The sequence below is a fragment of the Merops nubicus genome, unplaced genomic scaffold (genome assembly GCF_000691845.1).
Source record: "Merops nubicus isolate BGI_N331 unplaced genomic scaffold, ASM69184v1 scaffold29441, whole genome shotgun sequence".
NCBI classification, from domain to species: domain Eukaryota; kingdom Metazoa; phylum Chordata; class Aves; order Coraciiformes; family Meropidae; genus Merops; species Merops nubicus.
In genome coordinates, this window is record NW_008588083.1 from 1 (window position 1) to 18036 (window position 18036).

Genomic DNA, 18036 nt, shown 5'->3' on the forward strand with positions numbered 1-18036 from the left:
GCCAGGTCTCGCGGCCTGTGGGAGTTCAGCGAGTGGAGACGGAGGTGCTGCCACTTGTGCTGCCGGTGGTGCGTCAAGTTTGCTGTCCCGAGGTAGCGTTCTGCGTTTGGCGCGGCGGGCAGCGGGGAGGGGGGAGAACGCTGACGCCTCCTTAGCTCCGAAGTTGTTCACAGTCAGAAAAAGAAGCTACCTTTAGAGGACGGAGGGAGGGAAGCCTAATCAAGAAGATGGGGTATAGGAGGAGTGGAAGAACTGTACAATGGATTCTTCTGGCAAAATAGGGAATTTTAATAAATGCCCCTGTCACCATAGTGCTTATTGCTTGAAATCCAGGTTTTCAGAGTGGACATCTTAAAAATAACCGCGGTTGAGTTTCTCCTTTTCATCCCAAGTGCTTGCCTTTAACGTTACACCCTTTGTGAGCAAAAACCACATATTTCATTATGCCAACCATTCCAGTAGACAACTGTCTCCCACAAAACAAAGATCCCTTGAAACACCATGATGCAATTGTGTTTTGTTTGATGTAGGGGATGTGAAATAGGCTGATGCTCTTCTCTGTTGTAGACCCCTAAAACACAGCGCTGTGTTCTGTAACATGCCATTTTTCTTTTCAGGTTGAAGAGCTTACTAAAGAAATCCACAGTAGGAAGGAGATTGTTGTGTCTAGCGTGGAAGTACAGACAGAGGACTATGCTGCGTGGTCACAAGCAGGTAGAGAGGGTGGTGGTTGCTTAACCAGACATCCAGAACGCTATCTTATTTTTATTTTTTTGTTTATTATAAAATATATTGTAAGCCTGTAGCCTTAGCTGCATTGAATTGAGTACCCTGACACTGTCCTTTGGAACATTTTCGATTTCTTCATGCCATTCCTTTTAGAACAGGGTAAAATATAGCGTGGACTGTAGCACAGTTCATGCCTTAGTCATCTGTTACATAGTAATCTTGCACATCACACACATACATGTTTTACCCATTTCTCAGTACATTAGAACACAGCATAATTTGTTCAGTAAGAGTAGGATAAATTCAGCACAGAGGCACTACCTAATAATTGAATTTCTTTAGACTACTTACATGCGTAAATATTCAGTTTAAGATTTAGGATTCTTGAACTGCATTTTGTAACATATTTCTTTGCTAATTTATGCACCTTCAACTATTTTTTTTCCCCCTGCAGATTATTACTACTATGAAAATTACTACAACCACAGTGATGCTCAAGACTGTGCATCTGAACTGCCGGTGCACCACAGTCATGGCACTGAGGGCACTGAGCATAATTCCACAGAGGAATCCCAGGCAGATGTTCCTTTAACCATGGATAGCACCAAAGTTGCTGAAGATGGTGGCGAAGAAAATTTCATCCAGGATTCACAGGTTATAGAACAGTTTGTGATTTTACTGGTTTTGAAGTCAACAGTTTTTAATTATGTTTAAAAGATGTGCTTTTGGACAAGTATGGTTTGGTTTTTTTTTTCCTCCATTCATATAAGAAGAAAGCTGTTGGAGGCGCTTTTATTTATTTTATTTTATTGTGTTGGGGTTTTTTTACCTCTGCTAGCCAGCTTTCTCTTAGATCATTCCCTTCATCTCACTGGCATAAGTGATTTTGTGCCATAGCGTTTAGCAACTGAAATGGAACAGCGAGCAGGATTCTGTTTTGGCAATGTGCTGAAAGTTATTCACTGTGTGTATTTTAGATGTGAAGGCTGGGGAAAACAATTTTATTTTATTGTGTTGGGGTTTTTTTACCTCTGCTAGCCAGCTTTCTCTTAGATCATTCCCTTCATCTCACTGGCATAAGTGATTTTGTGCCATAGCGTTTAGCAACTGAAATGGAACAGCGAGCAGGATTCTGTTTTGGCAATGTGCTGAAAGTTATTCACTGTGTGTATTTTAGATGTGAAGGCTGGGGAAAACAAAACACGCAAGATGAAGTGTTGGTAACAGCTAGATTTTTGCCTTCTTGTTCAAAACACCACTTCTTGAAACAATCCAAGTCCATAAAACAATAATTTGTTTTATTTAAAATAGGGCATTGTAAAATGCTAAAGAACCAAAGAGGTTCTTTGTAGAAGAAAATCTAATGTCTTACTTTCTGGTATCAGGAAGCAGAAGATCCTTCAGTACCAGAGGGTTCTTTGGCGGAGAGCTTGAGAGCTGCTGCAGAAGCTGCTGTTTCACAAACCGGATTTATTTATGATGAAAATACAGGATTGTATTATGACCATAGCACTGGATTCTACTATAATTCGGTAAAGATCCTTTTCAAAACCCTTGGCATTTTTTCTCTGTTTTTAAAGTTTTAGTGGTAGAAGTTGATGTGAGTGAACAGCTAAGATCTAAGCTTATCCTGTGATTTGACAAACATGTTACCAAGATGAATAGTAATGGAAATATTTTAGTGGTCAGATTATTTCAGTCAAATTAAAGATAACAGGTTCAGATATAAATCTAGACTTCCATTCAGTTCTTTCTGATGTCTCCTAGATCTTCAATTTGTGCAGCATTGTAGAAATTTTATACTATAATGCTGCTCTGCATCTCTTCCAAAATTAAAAGCTTGAGCTAAAAGGTGACTTTTAGAAAAAGATGGTCTGGTGAACGAAGTCAGTGGCTTCTCCACAAGTGCTGTTGCTAGCTAGTTTGATGTTATGGGGAAGAAGATACTTCTTTGAAGAAAGATGTCAACCATTATGAAATGGTGATCCACTGTCTTAATTTCTCCTATATGTTTTCCATAAGAGAGCTTTTGGGGAGGCTTTCCTTTATTCCTATGAGCTATGTGTACACAAATTCACAGTGGAACTACTGTACTGAAAACAGGTTTTGTTTGTAGCATTGCATTCAACTAATTTTTTTTTAAAATGGTGTATGTTGCATTCAAATTGTATTGTTTTCAGGGATGCTTTGGGACTTGATTTTTTGAAATCCTAAGTTATACCATTGATTTTGACATAGTTTGTGAATACGGTTAGATGCATAAATGTCTGGAGCTGTAGATTACACTTTATGGTGCAGTTACACAAAATAATGTAATTTCTTGTTCGGTATCAGAAAAGTTAAAATCACTGAGCAGACCCAGTTCTGTTCTACCCCAAACCAGGACACTGTTCTAAATTACAGGAGGTGTTCTTGTATTAGATTTACTGGCAAAACTTTGGTAGTGAGGCTGGGGGCTGCATAGTGGGTTCTGTGAGGAGAGGTCAGGGGCTGCTGGGACACAACTGGTTCCACTGCAGGACACAGCTGAGCCCATCAGAGAAGCTGATGGTGCCACTGTGAAAGCATGTTTAAGAAAGGGCAAAATGCTGCATGGTGAAGTGTGTGCGTGGGGAGAGGAATGTGAAAAACAACCCTGCAAATGCCAGGGTCAGAGAAGGAGTGGGAGGAGTTTCTCAAAGCACCAGAGAAGGTAGTTCCCTGCAGTCTGTGGAATAGGCCCATGCTGGAGTAGATATTCATACTGCAGGTCTGTGGAGGACCCCATGCTGAAACAGCTTGTTAAGGAGCTGTGACCTGTGGAGAGCCCATGCCAGGGCAGGTTCCTCTGGCAGGAGCTGTGGCCTGTGGAGCAGGAGCAGTTCTTCATTGACTACAGCCCATGGGAAGGACCTGTGCTGTCCAGGAGGAAGGTGTGATGGGGAAGGAGCAGCCAGGAGGAGCTGTTAGGAGCAGACGGCAGCACCCCACTCCTTGTCTCCCCGCAGCACTCCACGAGGCGGAGAGAGACATGGGAGTTTGGAATGAACTGATGAAGTGTAGCTTGGGAAAACGGGGGCTGGGAGAGCCATTTTGTCTGTTCCTCATCTTCTAGCATTCTTTTAGCTGGAAATAAGCTAAATACATTTTCACCAAGTCAAATTTGGCTTACCCATGATGGTCATCTCCCTGTCTTTGCCTTGACCTATGAGTTATTTGTCTTACTTTCTCACCTAGTCCTGTTGAGGAGAGGGATTGAGAGAGGGGCTGGAGGGCCACTGGTAGTCATAGAATCATAGAATCATTTAAGTTGGAAGGGACATCAGAAAAGGTCAAGCCACCACAGTTCTTCAGTATGTTTGAGGACTTTTTTAAACTTAATATGTGCTTCTTTATTAACTTGTGTATTTACTGTTTTTTGTTTCATGTAAAGGAGAATCAACTGTACTACGATCCAGCCACTGGAATTTATTATTACTGCGATGTGGAGAGTGGCCGATACCAGTTTCATTCACGAGTGGATCTGCAGTCTTACCAGGCTTCTGGTACTCAGCACACCAAGGATAAAAAAGGGAAAAAGAAGAGAAAAGAACCAGAGTGGACTTCTGCAAATGAGTACAAGGTAACTTTAGGATTGACAGATAGAAAACCCAAAACCTGTTTTTTTTTTTTTTTTCATGATGCAAGTTATGGGTTGTGGGTTTGGGTTTTAGCAGAAGATGCATGCTTATTTTCTGAAGGATTCAAGCATCTTTAAACGATATGCACATGTTGGTAGCATGTAGTTAGTGTCAGATAATTTTCCTGTGGAATGTTTAAGGATGAAACTTAAAATTTAGTTCTTGTAACTTTTTCATTATGCCTTTACTATAATGCGACTGGATAGATCTCTAAAATTGAGTGTCAGTGAAGTTGTGATTAACAAGCACTAGAATGAAGTCAAGAGTACCATGTGGGTATTCACAAGAAATTCACTGTTACCTGAATGTCTTGGTTTAGGGGTTCTGGCTTGTGTTTTTCTGTTGTTGGCTTTTTGTTTTGTTGGCTTTTTTAAATTCATATGATGAATATAAAGAAATGACTGAAGGTTTTGAAAACACACACCCTACCCCTTGTCTGTGACTCTGTGTTCCAAAGCTCATTCCATTGACATTTTCTTGTATCTCTACCACCATTTGGGTTTGATGAAATGTCTGTGACATTCTAATTCTTTGCGTATTATGCTATGCTGTTGGTGCTTTATAAGGTCAGTACATTTTTGTTGTCCACGGTGTGTGGGAATTTCTACTCTTGTAACAGTCCCTTAGACTTAAGAGAGGGGAGGGAGCTAGTGCAGCTGAAGGTAGGAGTTTTGCCAGCATCCGAGTTCTTGATGTGCTGAGTGCAACTGCTGAATTATCATTCTGCCACCCACAAATGGCAGAGTTAGCACAGAACTTTATTCATCATGTGTCGGGAAAGCATCAGGGGGAGCTTGTAGGAATATGTCTTTATATTATAAAAGCAATTATTAAATCTCTTAAATTTAGTTCTGTGATGAACTGTCATGCACTGACCTAAGTGAACAAGTGTATTTATAAAAGTTCTGTGACATATATAGTTCTAACCTAACGAATAATGTTGACTACTTTTGGGGATCCCATCGCAATCCACTTTTGTCATCCAATTATACTAGAAATAGCTAATTGTCTTTAGCTTACTTGGCATAGATAAAATACTTTTATATAGATGGTCTTGTTAACAGACCTTTTGTGTTCACAGTCAAAAGGTAGAAGGTAAACATCCACTTTTTCTTGTGAGTTTTGACAGTGAATACGAGGTTGTAATTGTAGGAATATATCATATGCTCCCTGAGCATTATTATCCCTGGATGAAGATGAGGTTTTGTTTTTTTTTAAGAATGTGTTCAGACTATCACAAGAAATATTTCTAGAGATGGTAGTGGTAGCTATACAGTTTTTACAAAAATTGTATGTGATTTTTGAACGATTTACTTCATTTAGGCCACGTTAGTATCCTTTTAATCTACTGTTAACTTTGTTTCAGGTTACAGAAAGCTTTTTTAGTTGCAGGTTAGTTTGTAGCTACTGTGAAGAATTTCAAATGCTCAGCTCTTAGTGATACTGTCTAAGTAATAAGCTGAGATGCTTAACACTACAGAAATGACAAGCATATTCTCCACAAATCCTGCAACATTGTTGGAAAAGCAATATAAATCTGTGACTCTAAAGAATAGAATTAATCTGTTAAAATATTATTGTATTTTTGAATGCTGAATTACCAAACAGAATACTAGTGAGCATGTGCTAAAATGAATGTACTTCTAATTGAAAACAAAACAAACCAAACCCAAAAAAAAACAAAAACACACAGCAGAGGAGTACTCAAGTGCTTAGTATACCCTGAGGAATGTTCCTGATTTGTCCAAGAACTTTAAAGAGATTCTTTCAGTCACTAAACTTGTATATTACAAATGGTTTCCTTTTGAGGTGTGAAACTAAGCATGCTGCCCACATGCTTGTTTTTGATGGACAATCATGAATTATTTGCCAGGTTGAAGTGTTGGCCTTTGTGCAGCTCATGTAAAAGGAGCGGTGGATACTTTCAAACTTGCAGGCATATACTTTAGTTCTGGTATCTTGTTGTAGTAGGGGAAAAAAAGGTGCAGCAAGAAATACTATATTATTTTCTGTACAAGAAAAAGCATTAATGAAGTTGGAAAAGTTGTAGAGAGAAAAAAAAACACAAGATGGCATAAATGATAATGTTGTTCCTGGCCCAGTATCTAGGTCTAGTGCTCCTGTACAGGTTGGAGAACAGACTGTGTGCAACAGTGATCATATAATTCTACTTTCTGGATTGGTGCCGTTAGAAGTGGGTAGCAAAATTTAGATGCAGGGTCTGACATAAGCCCTTTTTTTTCCTAGAAATTATTTTTGCAGCTTATTTTTTAAATTACTGTCTAATAAGTGCTATTTCAGTGTGGTGCCAGACTCTTTTTCATTATAGACACATCCTAGTTACTTCTGCAGGAGAGACAAGGTTTTTGTAGTAGCATCTCCCACAGAACTCTTGAAGCAGTGATTATGATTTTTTTTTTTTTTTTTTAATCACATGTAGTTTACTTCTTGCTGATATTCGTCCCATCTTTAGGTACGTCATTTGACAGAAACCATGGCTAATCTGAAGATTTCTTCTTTTGGATTGGCAGCTTCTGGTAAAGGTAGAGTTGAGACAACACACGCATTAGTCTGTGGATGTTTACCTTTAGCCTTGATATTTTTGTTAAAGGAAGAACAATATCTAGTAGTTGGTGTTTAGATACCTATTTCCCTAAAGGAAATAATGAACTTTTGAAGCTATTTGATCAATATAAGATCATCTATAAAGTCATTTTGAAATATATTTACAGCACTGTATAAGTAAAACATCTGAAGAAAACTGATGGCATTCTAGAATATTTGGGAAGAGACATATTTGGCTTCACTGTATTAATGTAGTGTCCCAGCTAAAACTACACATTCTTTAGATAAGGCAGATGTGTTTCCTGCATTTCAGAGTTGTCCACCAGTGTACAAAATGGCTTCTTCATGATACAGGAAGAGCTTTAGTCTTTCTTTTTTTTTTTTTTTTCATTGGGAATTCAAGTATTGTATGTGGTGAAAGGCAGTAACTGAGGTATTTTGAGATGCTGCTAGCAAGTGAAAGCTTAGTCATCTGAGTGAAAGAGCTATTTAAAACTGTTTGAAAATGTTTCTGTAGTAAAATCCTGAATTTCAGATTAATATTTCAAACTGGAGGTAAAGATCTAATATTCAGCCCTTTAGAGGACAGCATTGAGTGCACATGGTTTTAAGCCACCTACTGAACTTCTAGCAAACCAAGAAGCAACATACTACACATTTCTGAAAAGCTGTATTTCTAAATATTTGTATTTTTTGTATAAAATAAATTGATTTAGAAAACAGTACAGTTTGAACAGTGCATGTCTCAGAATTAGGCTAGTTATGCTCACGGTAATTTTTAAGTTCTAATTTGTAGACATGCTGAAGAATTGCATAAACATGGATGTTGATTAGACATAATACAGAAAACTGGAGTTTTGAAAGATAAAATGCCTTGTTCTGTCACAGTAAAGCAAACAGTATAGTTAATGCTTAAAATATTGTTGATTTCATTAAAAACACGTCAGTGACAAGTGTGCATAATTTATGTTTTCTTTAAGTAGGCCAGTCAGAACACTGTTGTAATCAGTAGTTTGTGGCTTGTTCTTTATAAAGCAAAACCATGCATTCCAGTCACACGAGCATAATTTGCAGTTCTTGTAAGATCAGTCCTCATGGGATAAATAAAAATCCTGATTTCACTTGCACCTTTGCCTATGTCAGGGATGCAGAAATATGAGCTGACTCAACCCTGCAGGTAAGAAATAGTTTATTATGGGTCAGATTCACCCCACCTCTCAGCTTTACTCATCCTTCGTGAGAGAAAAGCTGAGGAAGTTTTCAGAGCAGAATCACAATCCATATCCAGCATACCACTGTGAGGTGGGTCTGCCTTGCACAGAGCAGCACACAAAGGAACACCTGCCCAATATGATGGTGTAACAAACATGGTTATAATGAGCACGTACTTGCATACTTTTTGTGTTGCATAGTAGTTAGGGATGAAGAGTTAAATATCCTGCTGTTGCTGGTATTTGCTAGGTCATTCAGGATGATAGGTACTGAATATTCTGTTTTAGCAGTGGCTGTGTAGAGGCAAGGTAACAGTGCTGCTTGCAGGTACACTTCCATAGATGCTGCTACATATGTTCTGTGACAACTGTTAGTCAACTATAATGGAAAAGGATTTCATCATCACGAGGAAAAACTCCCTCAAATGCTTTAAGAATACAGTCAGCATTGCCAGGCATAATGTTTAGATATCATCAAGGAGTATATTTTAATTGCAGATCTGTGAAATTACGAAGTGCTCAAAATCTGCGTTCTTTAGAAATGCAATTTTAAAATACTGATTTTGTACAAGGCTTTCTAAATGGGAAAAATACATTTTTATCAGTACTTGATAGGTCTATTTTGATTTTTCCTTTCTTAACAGTTGATTGTGTTAATAGTGCAAAAAATACAGAGACTGCTGAGAACAGGCTTAATGTTCGTATTGGCAGAATGTAGATACAGAATCCTTGGTCTTTCTGTAACTTTTTTAAAATTTCTGTTTTTTTTTAAAGAGTGTTAAAGTGTTTTAAATTCTCCCAGAAGAGAGAGTCTACTCTTTATTAGCCAGGCTTTGAAACTGCACCTTCTTATTTCTCATTCAGTATTTTTGAAGTGACATCAAAACCAAGTATCACTGGATTCACTGGGGGAAAGAGCAGAGTGGTTGGAGCATTAGACTTGGGCATCAGTCCATCACAGTCATCTGCTGCTTTGCAGTTTTGATTTGAGCAGACCACTTAGTTTCTCTGTTTTCAAGTCAGATGAGTAGAACTTTGGTAGCTTACATTGTTATGGGAAGAAATAAAAGTAGGATTGCAGAGCATCTTAGTATGTCAGGTATCAATCTAAGATCGATAGCAATCATAAATACAGGCAAAGATAAATATACTGGAAAAGATCATTCATAAAAGAAAATATCAGATTTGCAAAAAAGATTTCTAATGCAATTAATCTGTGTAATATATATGAACTGTGTAGTCTTACTTTTGGTAGGATTACTACACCTCCTATTTGAAATAAACAACATTAGGCAGTGACCTCACAACCTTTTTCCTTCCTAGTTCAAATACTTAGAGGATTTAGGGAGGGGAGCTAGTTCATTAAAGAGACATTCTAAACAAACCAGTAGTCCTTAAAATTTCCTGATTATTCCTGAGAACCTACTGTCTTACTGAAAGTGTTTCAGAAGAAGACTGTAAAGTCCTATCCAGCAGTTTGGCTGCTGGGCTGAGAGAAATTCTTGTGTTTGTCTTACAGCTGTGCCACTGAGTTTTTAGAATTCTGAAAAGTGAAAGTCCTTTCATTTCCATTACATTAAATGTTCACATTAATTCATTTATCTTGAAGTGTAAAATGCTCTGTATGAGAACTTAGTGAAAAAAGTCAAGGGTGTTTTTTAACTGCTCTGTGCAATATTTGGTACAATTGAATGCATTCATTCTGAATCCAAGATGGCAAATCACTTAAAATCTGAGGTTTTTTAAATTTTCTCTTTTAAATCTATTTGTATTCCGTCTTTTTTTTCCCCTCCCTCTAAGACAGGTATCAGGGCTACTAGATTGATAATTACATTTTCAAGGTACTCTAGGAAAATTAATATGAAACTTTAGATTTCTCAGTTAAAAAAATGTTGATAGCCTTTTTTCTACTGATGGAATCAGGTGGCAGTGGAAGAACCTGCAATGATCTAATCTGGTATTCAGTGGGGAAATTTGTTGCAGTACAAAACGGATTCTCAGTAGAACTGTTTCACATAACATAATTTAAATCCTCTACAGTATCTTGATGAACGGCTTTGTTAAAGTTGTAGTTTTGAAAGGAGGAAGAACAGGTCATTAGGTGAGCATGGGTCAACATTCCTGATATTGTGGACCATTGTGGAAAAAAAATAAGAAGACAAAAACAGGAGGAAGATATAAGAAGATCAATTAAAGAACTTCTAAACAAGTTGCAAGAATTGAGTAAGAGAGGGACAGAAGTAAGTGTCATAAAAGCAAAACTGGACGAGATTCAAGATGCTGTTGCACAAGTTCAAAAGTGAGGACAAGGATCTTAAGTTTTGGTTTTAGAAAAGAGAAAGGAGTAAGTGAAGTTTAGAAGAGGAGTGCAGTTACGTTTTCCAAAGTAGAAGACAGTCATGTCTAGTAGGATGAGAATGTTTCTACTGAAATGTTCTACTGACCACACTTGCAAAAATTTCTGAAAACTTAACCATTCCTTAATAGTTGTGAAAATAATTCTTCCTAGTGAAGAATTTACTTCCAGGCTGATAGCAGGCTTTAGATTAACACAATCTGTAAAGAATATAACATTATATGACTCCCCTCCAGGATTTGGACGCAGAAGAGCAGAAAACATCTAACAGTCTGAATTGTTTTTCCACTACTGAGCAAGTAAGTTCTACTGAAGAAGAAGAGTCTCCAAATACAAGAAAGAGGACTAAAATGGACACAGAACCACCAAACAGTGTAGCAGCCAAAGAATCAGTTCCTACAGACAGTACGAATTCACATTCACGCAAAAGTACACCAGATACTGCAGCATATACAGATGACAGTAGAACAGCAGATACAGAGAGTGAGCCAGAAGAAGGTGAAATTACAGATTCGGAGCGTGAAGCCTACAGCAGTGAGGATGAAATAACAAGTGAAGAAACTGCCAATTCAGAAGACTCAGAAAACGAAGGTGAATTACTGTGGCTTTTATGTATGATGTTACTGTATTTTTCCAGGAGCCCATTAAGAACAAAAGTGCAAGAAAACAGTTTGAAAAAAAAAAAAAAAAAACCACAAACATGTGACCTGAGATACTTTGCAAGGTGCTATCTATATGTTACCAGCATTTGTTTTCTTCCCTTCACTTGCTCAATTGCCTTAAATAGGTACTGGTTGCATAGAAATCTTAGTGGTAAGGTGAGATTTGTTTAGATTAGGAGAGTGACAGAAGAAAAGAAAGTCTGTTGCTAAAATAGAGGTTCTAGTACAGAACTCGCACTCATTCTATGTATTAACTCTCTCCAATTAATGTATAACATTTCTGGTACTGTTCATAAACAGCCATGCAGAATTCAATGTAAGATGAGTCCACTGTGGTGAAAAGGTACCAAGTACTCCACATATTTTGTGTGTATTCCAGTGGCAATAGAAATGAGCAATATAAGAAAGGGGCATAGAGAGGAAGCCTGTATGCTGTTTTGTACCAAAGAAAGTGTTCTAGATCCTTAAGACCTACTTAAGAGTTGAATGGTCTCTTAAAAAACAAAAAACAAACAAAACATAACAAAAACAAAGAAACAAACAAACAAAAAAAAACTAACAAAACTGTGAAAAGCTTCATGCAACCAGTTGGAACTATGTATATGCAAAAGATATTCCAAATCACAGAAGCGAATACAATCTGTGACAGTTTGTACTGCAGCCTGTGCCCTGTTTAATCAGTCAGTTTGTTTCCTCTGCTTTCATTACTTTACTTACTCAACTACTTGGATTCTGAGTGATTAACGCCATTCAGAATGTTCTTACTCCACCATCAAGCTTTCAGATTAAATTTTCTTCTCCTATTTTCTAATAATCAATTCTATAGTGATGCTGGAGTAATAAAAGCTGGGGATGGTTTCAATCCTCCTAGTACCTTTTGAGTTAGTGCCTTCCCATCTTACCATGTCTGTTCCTAGCTGAGATGATTGGACACTGTTTCTGCAAGTGTACATCCAAGAACAAAATTGATAACAGCTGTTAGAATACAATTACTTAGCAGATACAAGGTGAAAAAGCATATGTATCTGTAGGTTCATCTTTTATTTTTTCTTATCTGTATTGGTGTGTAGTGCTAATAAGAGTAAAAACTAGTAAAAAATAAATTTGACATAGAAATTATCAAATATAAAGTTCTATACGCATTAGGGTTGGGATGTGAACAAAAAGGTGCTGCCTTTTCTCGAAGCAAAATTGTATTCTAATCTGTTATAATTAATGGTCCATAAATTCATAATATGCTAGTAAATTCTGTGAATGTATTTATAGTTTATTGCTCTAACCAAACAGCTGTGGACATGTAAATAACAAAAAAATTTTAATACTTCAGTGTGCTGCAGGAAAGCCTTTGAAACAGTAGTCTCATCAAAGTTTTCTCTCAGATGTGCTTATACGTTTCTTTTTCTGAAAGTTGCATAGGACTTAGCCAGATGATAGCTGAGCTGGCATCAGCTGTTTGGAAGCTATGGGCTACAGGGGTAAAACTGTAATTTGTTGGTAGTAACTGTTTATTTTTTTTATAATTATAGATGAAGAAAAGATCTGGCCTCCTTGTATCAGAGTGATTGTAATAAGATCACCAGTTCTACAGACTGGATCACTTTATATTATCACAGCTGTGAAACCTGCTACAATTGGAAGGTAAAACTGAACGGGCTTTGTCTGTATCTGGGATATACCTTGCTTTCAAAGCTGTGGAAACCACTTGGGATTGCTAATCCCTACACTTGATGCTTGTCTTCCTAGCCCATGGCATTTGTGAGGTGCTCTTGAGTTAGGCTAGCCCACAGTAAGAAATCTAAGTCATGTCACATAATGTCATACTTGTGATAGCAGCATACACAGTTAATGTAACTCAGCAGAAATGAAAATTTATTAGTTATAACTTGATTTTTGTGCCTGAGTCCTGATGGCAGATAGCCGCAAGTCATTCTTTGAAAACTGTTGTTTGCTAGAGAGTGAATAAATCTTTTTTTCTGGGCCAATAAGGTAACTTTTTCAGAAATGGAAGGACACACTTAAGAAATGTTGAATCACAAGGAGGCACATCCTGGACTTCCTCACACATTGAAATTCCAGTAGCGTTGTTTTGTTGGTTTTAAATAATGAGTTGGGCCTTGTGCTAGACTGTATGCATTCTTCCAGTTCTAATATTTAAAAACAAAAAAATTAAATCTGGTTTGTTCATTGTGGATTATAACTGTAATGATGAATTAATGCTTTCTTCCATGCTTACTGAAAACCTCATACCTTTTCAGCTGCTTTTATCTAGTGGTGATATGTGTTTTGATTTGTTTTTACAGCTGGAGTTTTCTAGTTACATGTGTGTGAAGAGTGACAGATGACAATCCTGCTTTCAGTTTGCATATAGGTCCATTGCTAGCTGCATTGCTTCCTCATTCCCCTGGTATAAGAAGCAAATACACAAATCCCTTCCTCCTACTGCTGTGTCTGACAAAAACAAATCTATACAGATTACACGTTTGTTGCTTGCATTACCTGCCTAGTGAATTCAGCTACCAAGAATTCAGCTTCAGTGTTTAAGACTGATGCCAGGATGTACTGAAGAGCCTGAAGGATGCAGAGTTCAAACTATTATTTAAGGGCTTGTACGATTATAAAAGTTGAGACAGAAATGTCATGTTTATAGATAAAAATGTAGAGTACAGCTTTATCATTATTCATTGCCTATTGTGTATAGTTTATAAATGAAAGAAGGCACCTGAAGCAAGTCTTTACATTATGTGTTTAGCAACACAGGGATTTACTTCTGTAAAGCTTCATAGTGGCTCAGAAGAGAAACATGGTATTAAGCTTCAGTTGGAATACACCTTTTGTAAGCCACTTAGTAGACCTGTTTCTACTTTTTTGTGATTTATGTATCAACTTGCCTTTCCAGAGAAAAAGATGTGGGACACACACTTCAGATTCCTGAAGTTGGAGTCAGTAAGGTAAATCTTGGTCTGTCTGCTGAAAGGTAGATCAGCATATGAATAAAGCTTTAGATTTTGCACAATCTTATGTTAACTGTAAGAACTTTTAGAATGAGATGTAGGTTTAACCACATCTGAAGTTAGAAGAAAGGAGAACATACAGTATTTTACCAAATGGGACTTTCACATGAATGACAGTGATTTTGAAGTCTTGAAAAGCTAATTTTTTTTTTTAAAATTGGAGTTTTACTAGTCCATAGTGTAATGCGCAGTAAAAAATACTTTGAATCTTCGATTTCTTAGTTATTGAACTAGATGAAAACTTAGTACTCTGTTAAGTTCTAATGGTATTAAAGTGTTGCTGTCAGCTAATTAAACTTTGTCATCTGTTAAGTTCTAATGGTATTAAAGTGTTGCTGTCAGCTAGTTAAACTTTGTCATAAGTAATCTAATCCGTGCAGTTTTGCTCAGAACAACAGGTTTTCTTCAAGGCAACTGTGTAAATATGTAAGTGATGTACAGGGAACTTGAAAATTTAACAGAACTTAACTGTGACAGATTATAATAGAAAATTTTTCTTCTCATTAAGGAACATTTAAGATAAATTATGTGTTCTGTTTTGCTAACTGCTTCAACATAGACCATAAATACAGACATTTGTAACAAAATAAAGCGTAGATTGACAAAGACATGTCATTCAAAGAACAACAAAAAAAGATAAAAACATCTGGAAATGCAAGTATCTGAAATAATGCTTTACTATATCTGTGCCAATGATATAATTCTGATTAATCAGCCACGTACTGTATTTCATACTGAACAATTTCCAAAACAAATCTTTCCCTGCTACTAATGACTTTTTCAGCCATGTATTTAAAATTGGGTGCATAAAAGGCTTTTATATTTCTGTCATTCTAGTACTTCATGGATACCTGACTGTTTATGTAAGAAGTTATTTCACTTTTTTAGAATTCTGTTTTTTCACTGAGAGTCTTAGTTGGCCACAAGTTGATATTTTGTTTTGGTCAGTGGCATTTTTGAAGGTAGTGTATATCTTTGTGAGTCTGGCCAGGAGTTCTTTGCCCTCTCTGGGCTTGGGTGCAATACCTAGAATTGAAACAACAAATCAAACAAAAAAAAATAAATTGATTTTTAGTCTCAATATCAGAAAGGATATAAAAGAAACAGTGAATGACAGCTACTCAGCCTGACCTGGGCATGAAGATTCAGGTGAAGGTTGAATTATGTGAAATTTACTGAAGCATGGTATTTAGGGACCTATTTCAGATATGAAAGACTAAGTAAAGGGAAGATGTAGAATGAGATCAGATTTCTTTTTTTTTTTTTTTATTAAAAGAGAAAAAATATTAGCTTGCTGTAACATACCTTCCAAGAAAAAAGCTTTTTATTTATAAGAACTATTAAAATTTTATATTACTGAATCTTGCAGTCCTTTAAGTAAAGAATAATTCCACTTTACAAGTATGTACTTCTTCGGTACTGAATCAATTTATGGTGAAATGAATTATATTATTAATGATATACTCTAGTTTGTGCTGTCGTGGCCCATTCATTTCCATTTAATATGGATGAAATCATAAGGTGTGGAACTAGAGCCACACATTTTAAACACCTCAATGTATTGTGAAATCTGACTTTAAAATAGCATATGAATTGTGAGGTATTTGCTTAATAAGACCATTTCACTTAGGCTTCTATTTATCAGTTCCATGCAGAAGTATATTTTGACCACAATTTGCAAAATTATGTTCTTGTGGATCAAGGCAGTCAGAATGGAACAGTTGTTAATGGAAATCAGATTCTCCAGGTGAGTATCTGTTGTTATAGCATACATCGTGTACATTGCATGATACAGCTCAATATATGTGTGTACATTGCAGATAACTGTAGTCATGTGGTTGTTTTAAATATGTTATGGCAAATCACTAACAACATCATTATATGGCTTGTATACATTAGTCTCTTTCTTGGTTCCCTTCTGTTCTTAGGGCCACTTAGTTATATTTGGAAAAATCCACTGCAGTTGCTGTTGCTCAAGTGAAATAACCACTCTAGTTAAAAACTTGCCTGCATTTGTGAGACCACACCGAATTACTAAATTACGAGCAGTATTAATGAAATAATAGTTTGTGCCCCTCATTAGCAATTAATTCATGTCTGCCAAAACTTTTTTTTGCTGTAGCCTAAAACAAAGTGCAATCCCTACGTCTTGGAGCATGGAGATGAAGTGAAGATTGGTGAAACTGTGCTTTCATTTCATATCCATCCTGGCAGTGATACTTGTGATGGATGCGAGCCAGGGCAAGTCAGAGCACACCTCCGCCTGGACAGGAAGAAGGAGTCTTCTGGTTAGTCATGTTATCCTGGGATGTTTTTGACTATGGTGCTTTATTTATAATAATTACTTCAATTTTCTTACAAATTTCTTGTCATCTGGGTACAATACATGACAATGTATTTTATTCTTGGTATGTGTGTCTGTGTAATAATGGTAGAACAGAAATTCTCACAGTTATTTTATGTTTCAAAACATTGTTCCCTTTATTAATTAGAACTTCAATCCTGCGTTCTTCCTTTTAGTTTGCCCAGCACTTAGCAAAGAAGAGAGAGAGTTGGTCAGAAGAAAAGCATTAAAACAAATACGGGTAAAATATGGCTTACAGGTGAGTTTCCAGAAGTTGCTCTACTGCTTGAAGTCTACATCCACTTTCTAAGACATTTCCATTTTTATTTCTGCAAATTAAGTTTGCGCTAAGTTGCAATACTGTCTTCCATTCAGAAAGGAAAAATAATGAGCGAGTGAAAAAAATTATGGACCAAGAGGGAAATTTTTTTAAAGTTTAAGTCTGCTTTGCCACAAAAGGGTGTCAACATGAATGTACAGACAATAGACTATAGATGTATTCAAGTTACTTCTGGTTTAGAGATTATTTTAACTGTGGGGTTACACCTAGCACTTGTAGTGCCATGAATATGGCAATATTACATCACTCTGTGATGATGGCAGTAACGTACCTTACAAGGTATAGCTGTAAGGTAAGAAACTTGAGAATGATAGGGTTTTGTTATAAGATGTATAATTAATGAAATAGGCTGAAGTTACCTTACTTTTGGATGGAAGCAGTGAAGTTATCAAAAATAAAGTCTTTACAGCCCACTTTCTGTGTCTTGATCGAATTTAATCTGCCTGTAAAGAACACAGAGTATGACGACAACAAAGCAGTGAAGAATCCAAAGTACAAAGACAGAGCAGGAAAACGCAGAGAGACCATTGGAAGTGAAGGAACCTTCCAGAGAGATGATAGTCCAGCTTCTGTTCATATGTAAGTTTGTTGGAGGCAGGAAATCCTCTGTGTCCTTTTCTAGTGCATCTTTAAAAATGATGATAAAGTAAGTATCATGGGTACAGTTTGTTAGATTGTGAATTACCTGTATAGAAGGTTTTAGGAAAGCTAGAGAGTAGTAAGGTATTCTCACTTCCCAGGTCATATGCTCTTTTTATTAATTCCTCACCTTCCATACAGAATTTAACTTGGCAGTAAGGATGCTTAGATCAGTTCTTTACCAACTCAAAAACTGAAGGAACTGCCCAGCTGCTGTATTGACACCTTCAACAATGTCTGTTTTTCAAGAGTCTCAATTTGTGTTTTTCCTATATAGTCCTAGTAATAGTACATAGACACATTTTTTCAGTTTTTCACTGTCAGTATCCAGCCTATTATGGGACATGGGTTTACATATGCTTAAATGATGTTTTTACTTTCATCTTTCTCTTTAATTATTCCTTTGCTTCTGTAGTTGTAGTGGGGTTTTTCTTAAGAAACATGAACTTGTAAATGCTTTTAAAGTTAGTAAAAGGAAGTGTGAAACAATGAGAATTGTAGTAGGATGACTTGGTGGTGA

General features: G+C 36.7%; 1 protein-coding gene across 1 annotated transcript in view; it reads left to right on the forward strand.

Moving 5' to 3' along the window:
- Positions 1-617: 617 nt before the first annotated feature.
- The window catches only part of AGGF1 (angiogenic factor with G patch and FHA domains 1), a gene marked incomplete at its 5' end in the record, with an annotated part of 18820 nt that continues 1401 nt past the window's right edge, over positions 618-18036 (forward strand). The window contains 11 exons of the mRNA XM_008949167.1: positions 618-714; positions 1184-1383; positions 2115-2261; positions 4142-4330; positions 6862-6931; positions 12709-12820; positions 14079-14130; positions 15839-15940; positions 16316-16481; positions 16714-16796; positions 17329-17456. Of these exons, the coding sequence (XP_008947415.1) occupies positions 618-714; positions 1184-1383; positions 2115-2261; positions 4142-4330; positions 6862-6931; positions 12709-12820; positions 14079-14130; positions 15839-15940; positions 16316-16481; positions 16714-16796; positions 17329-17456 (1346 nt within the window). The remainder of the gene's footprint in view (positions 715-1183; positions 1384-2114; positions 2262-4141; positions 4331-6861; positions 6932-12708; positions 12821-14078; positions 14131-15838; positions 15941-16315; positions 16482-16713; positions 16797-17328; positions 17457-18036) is intronic.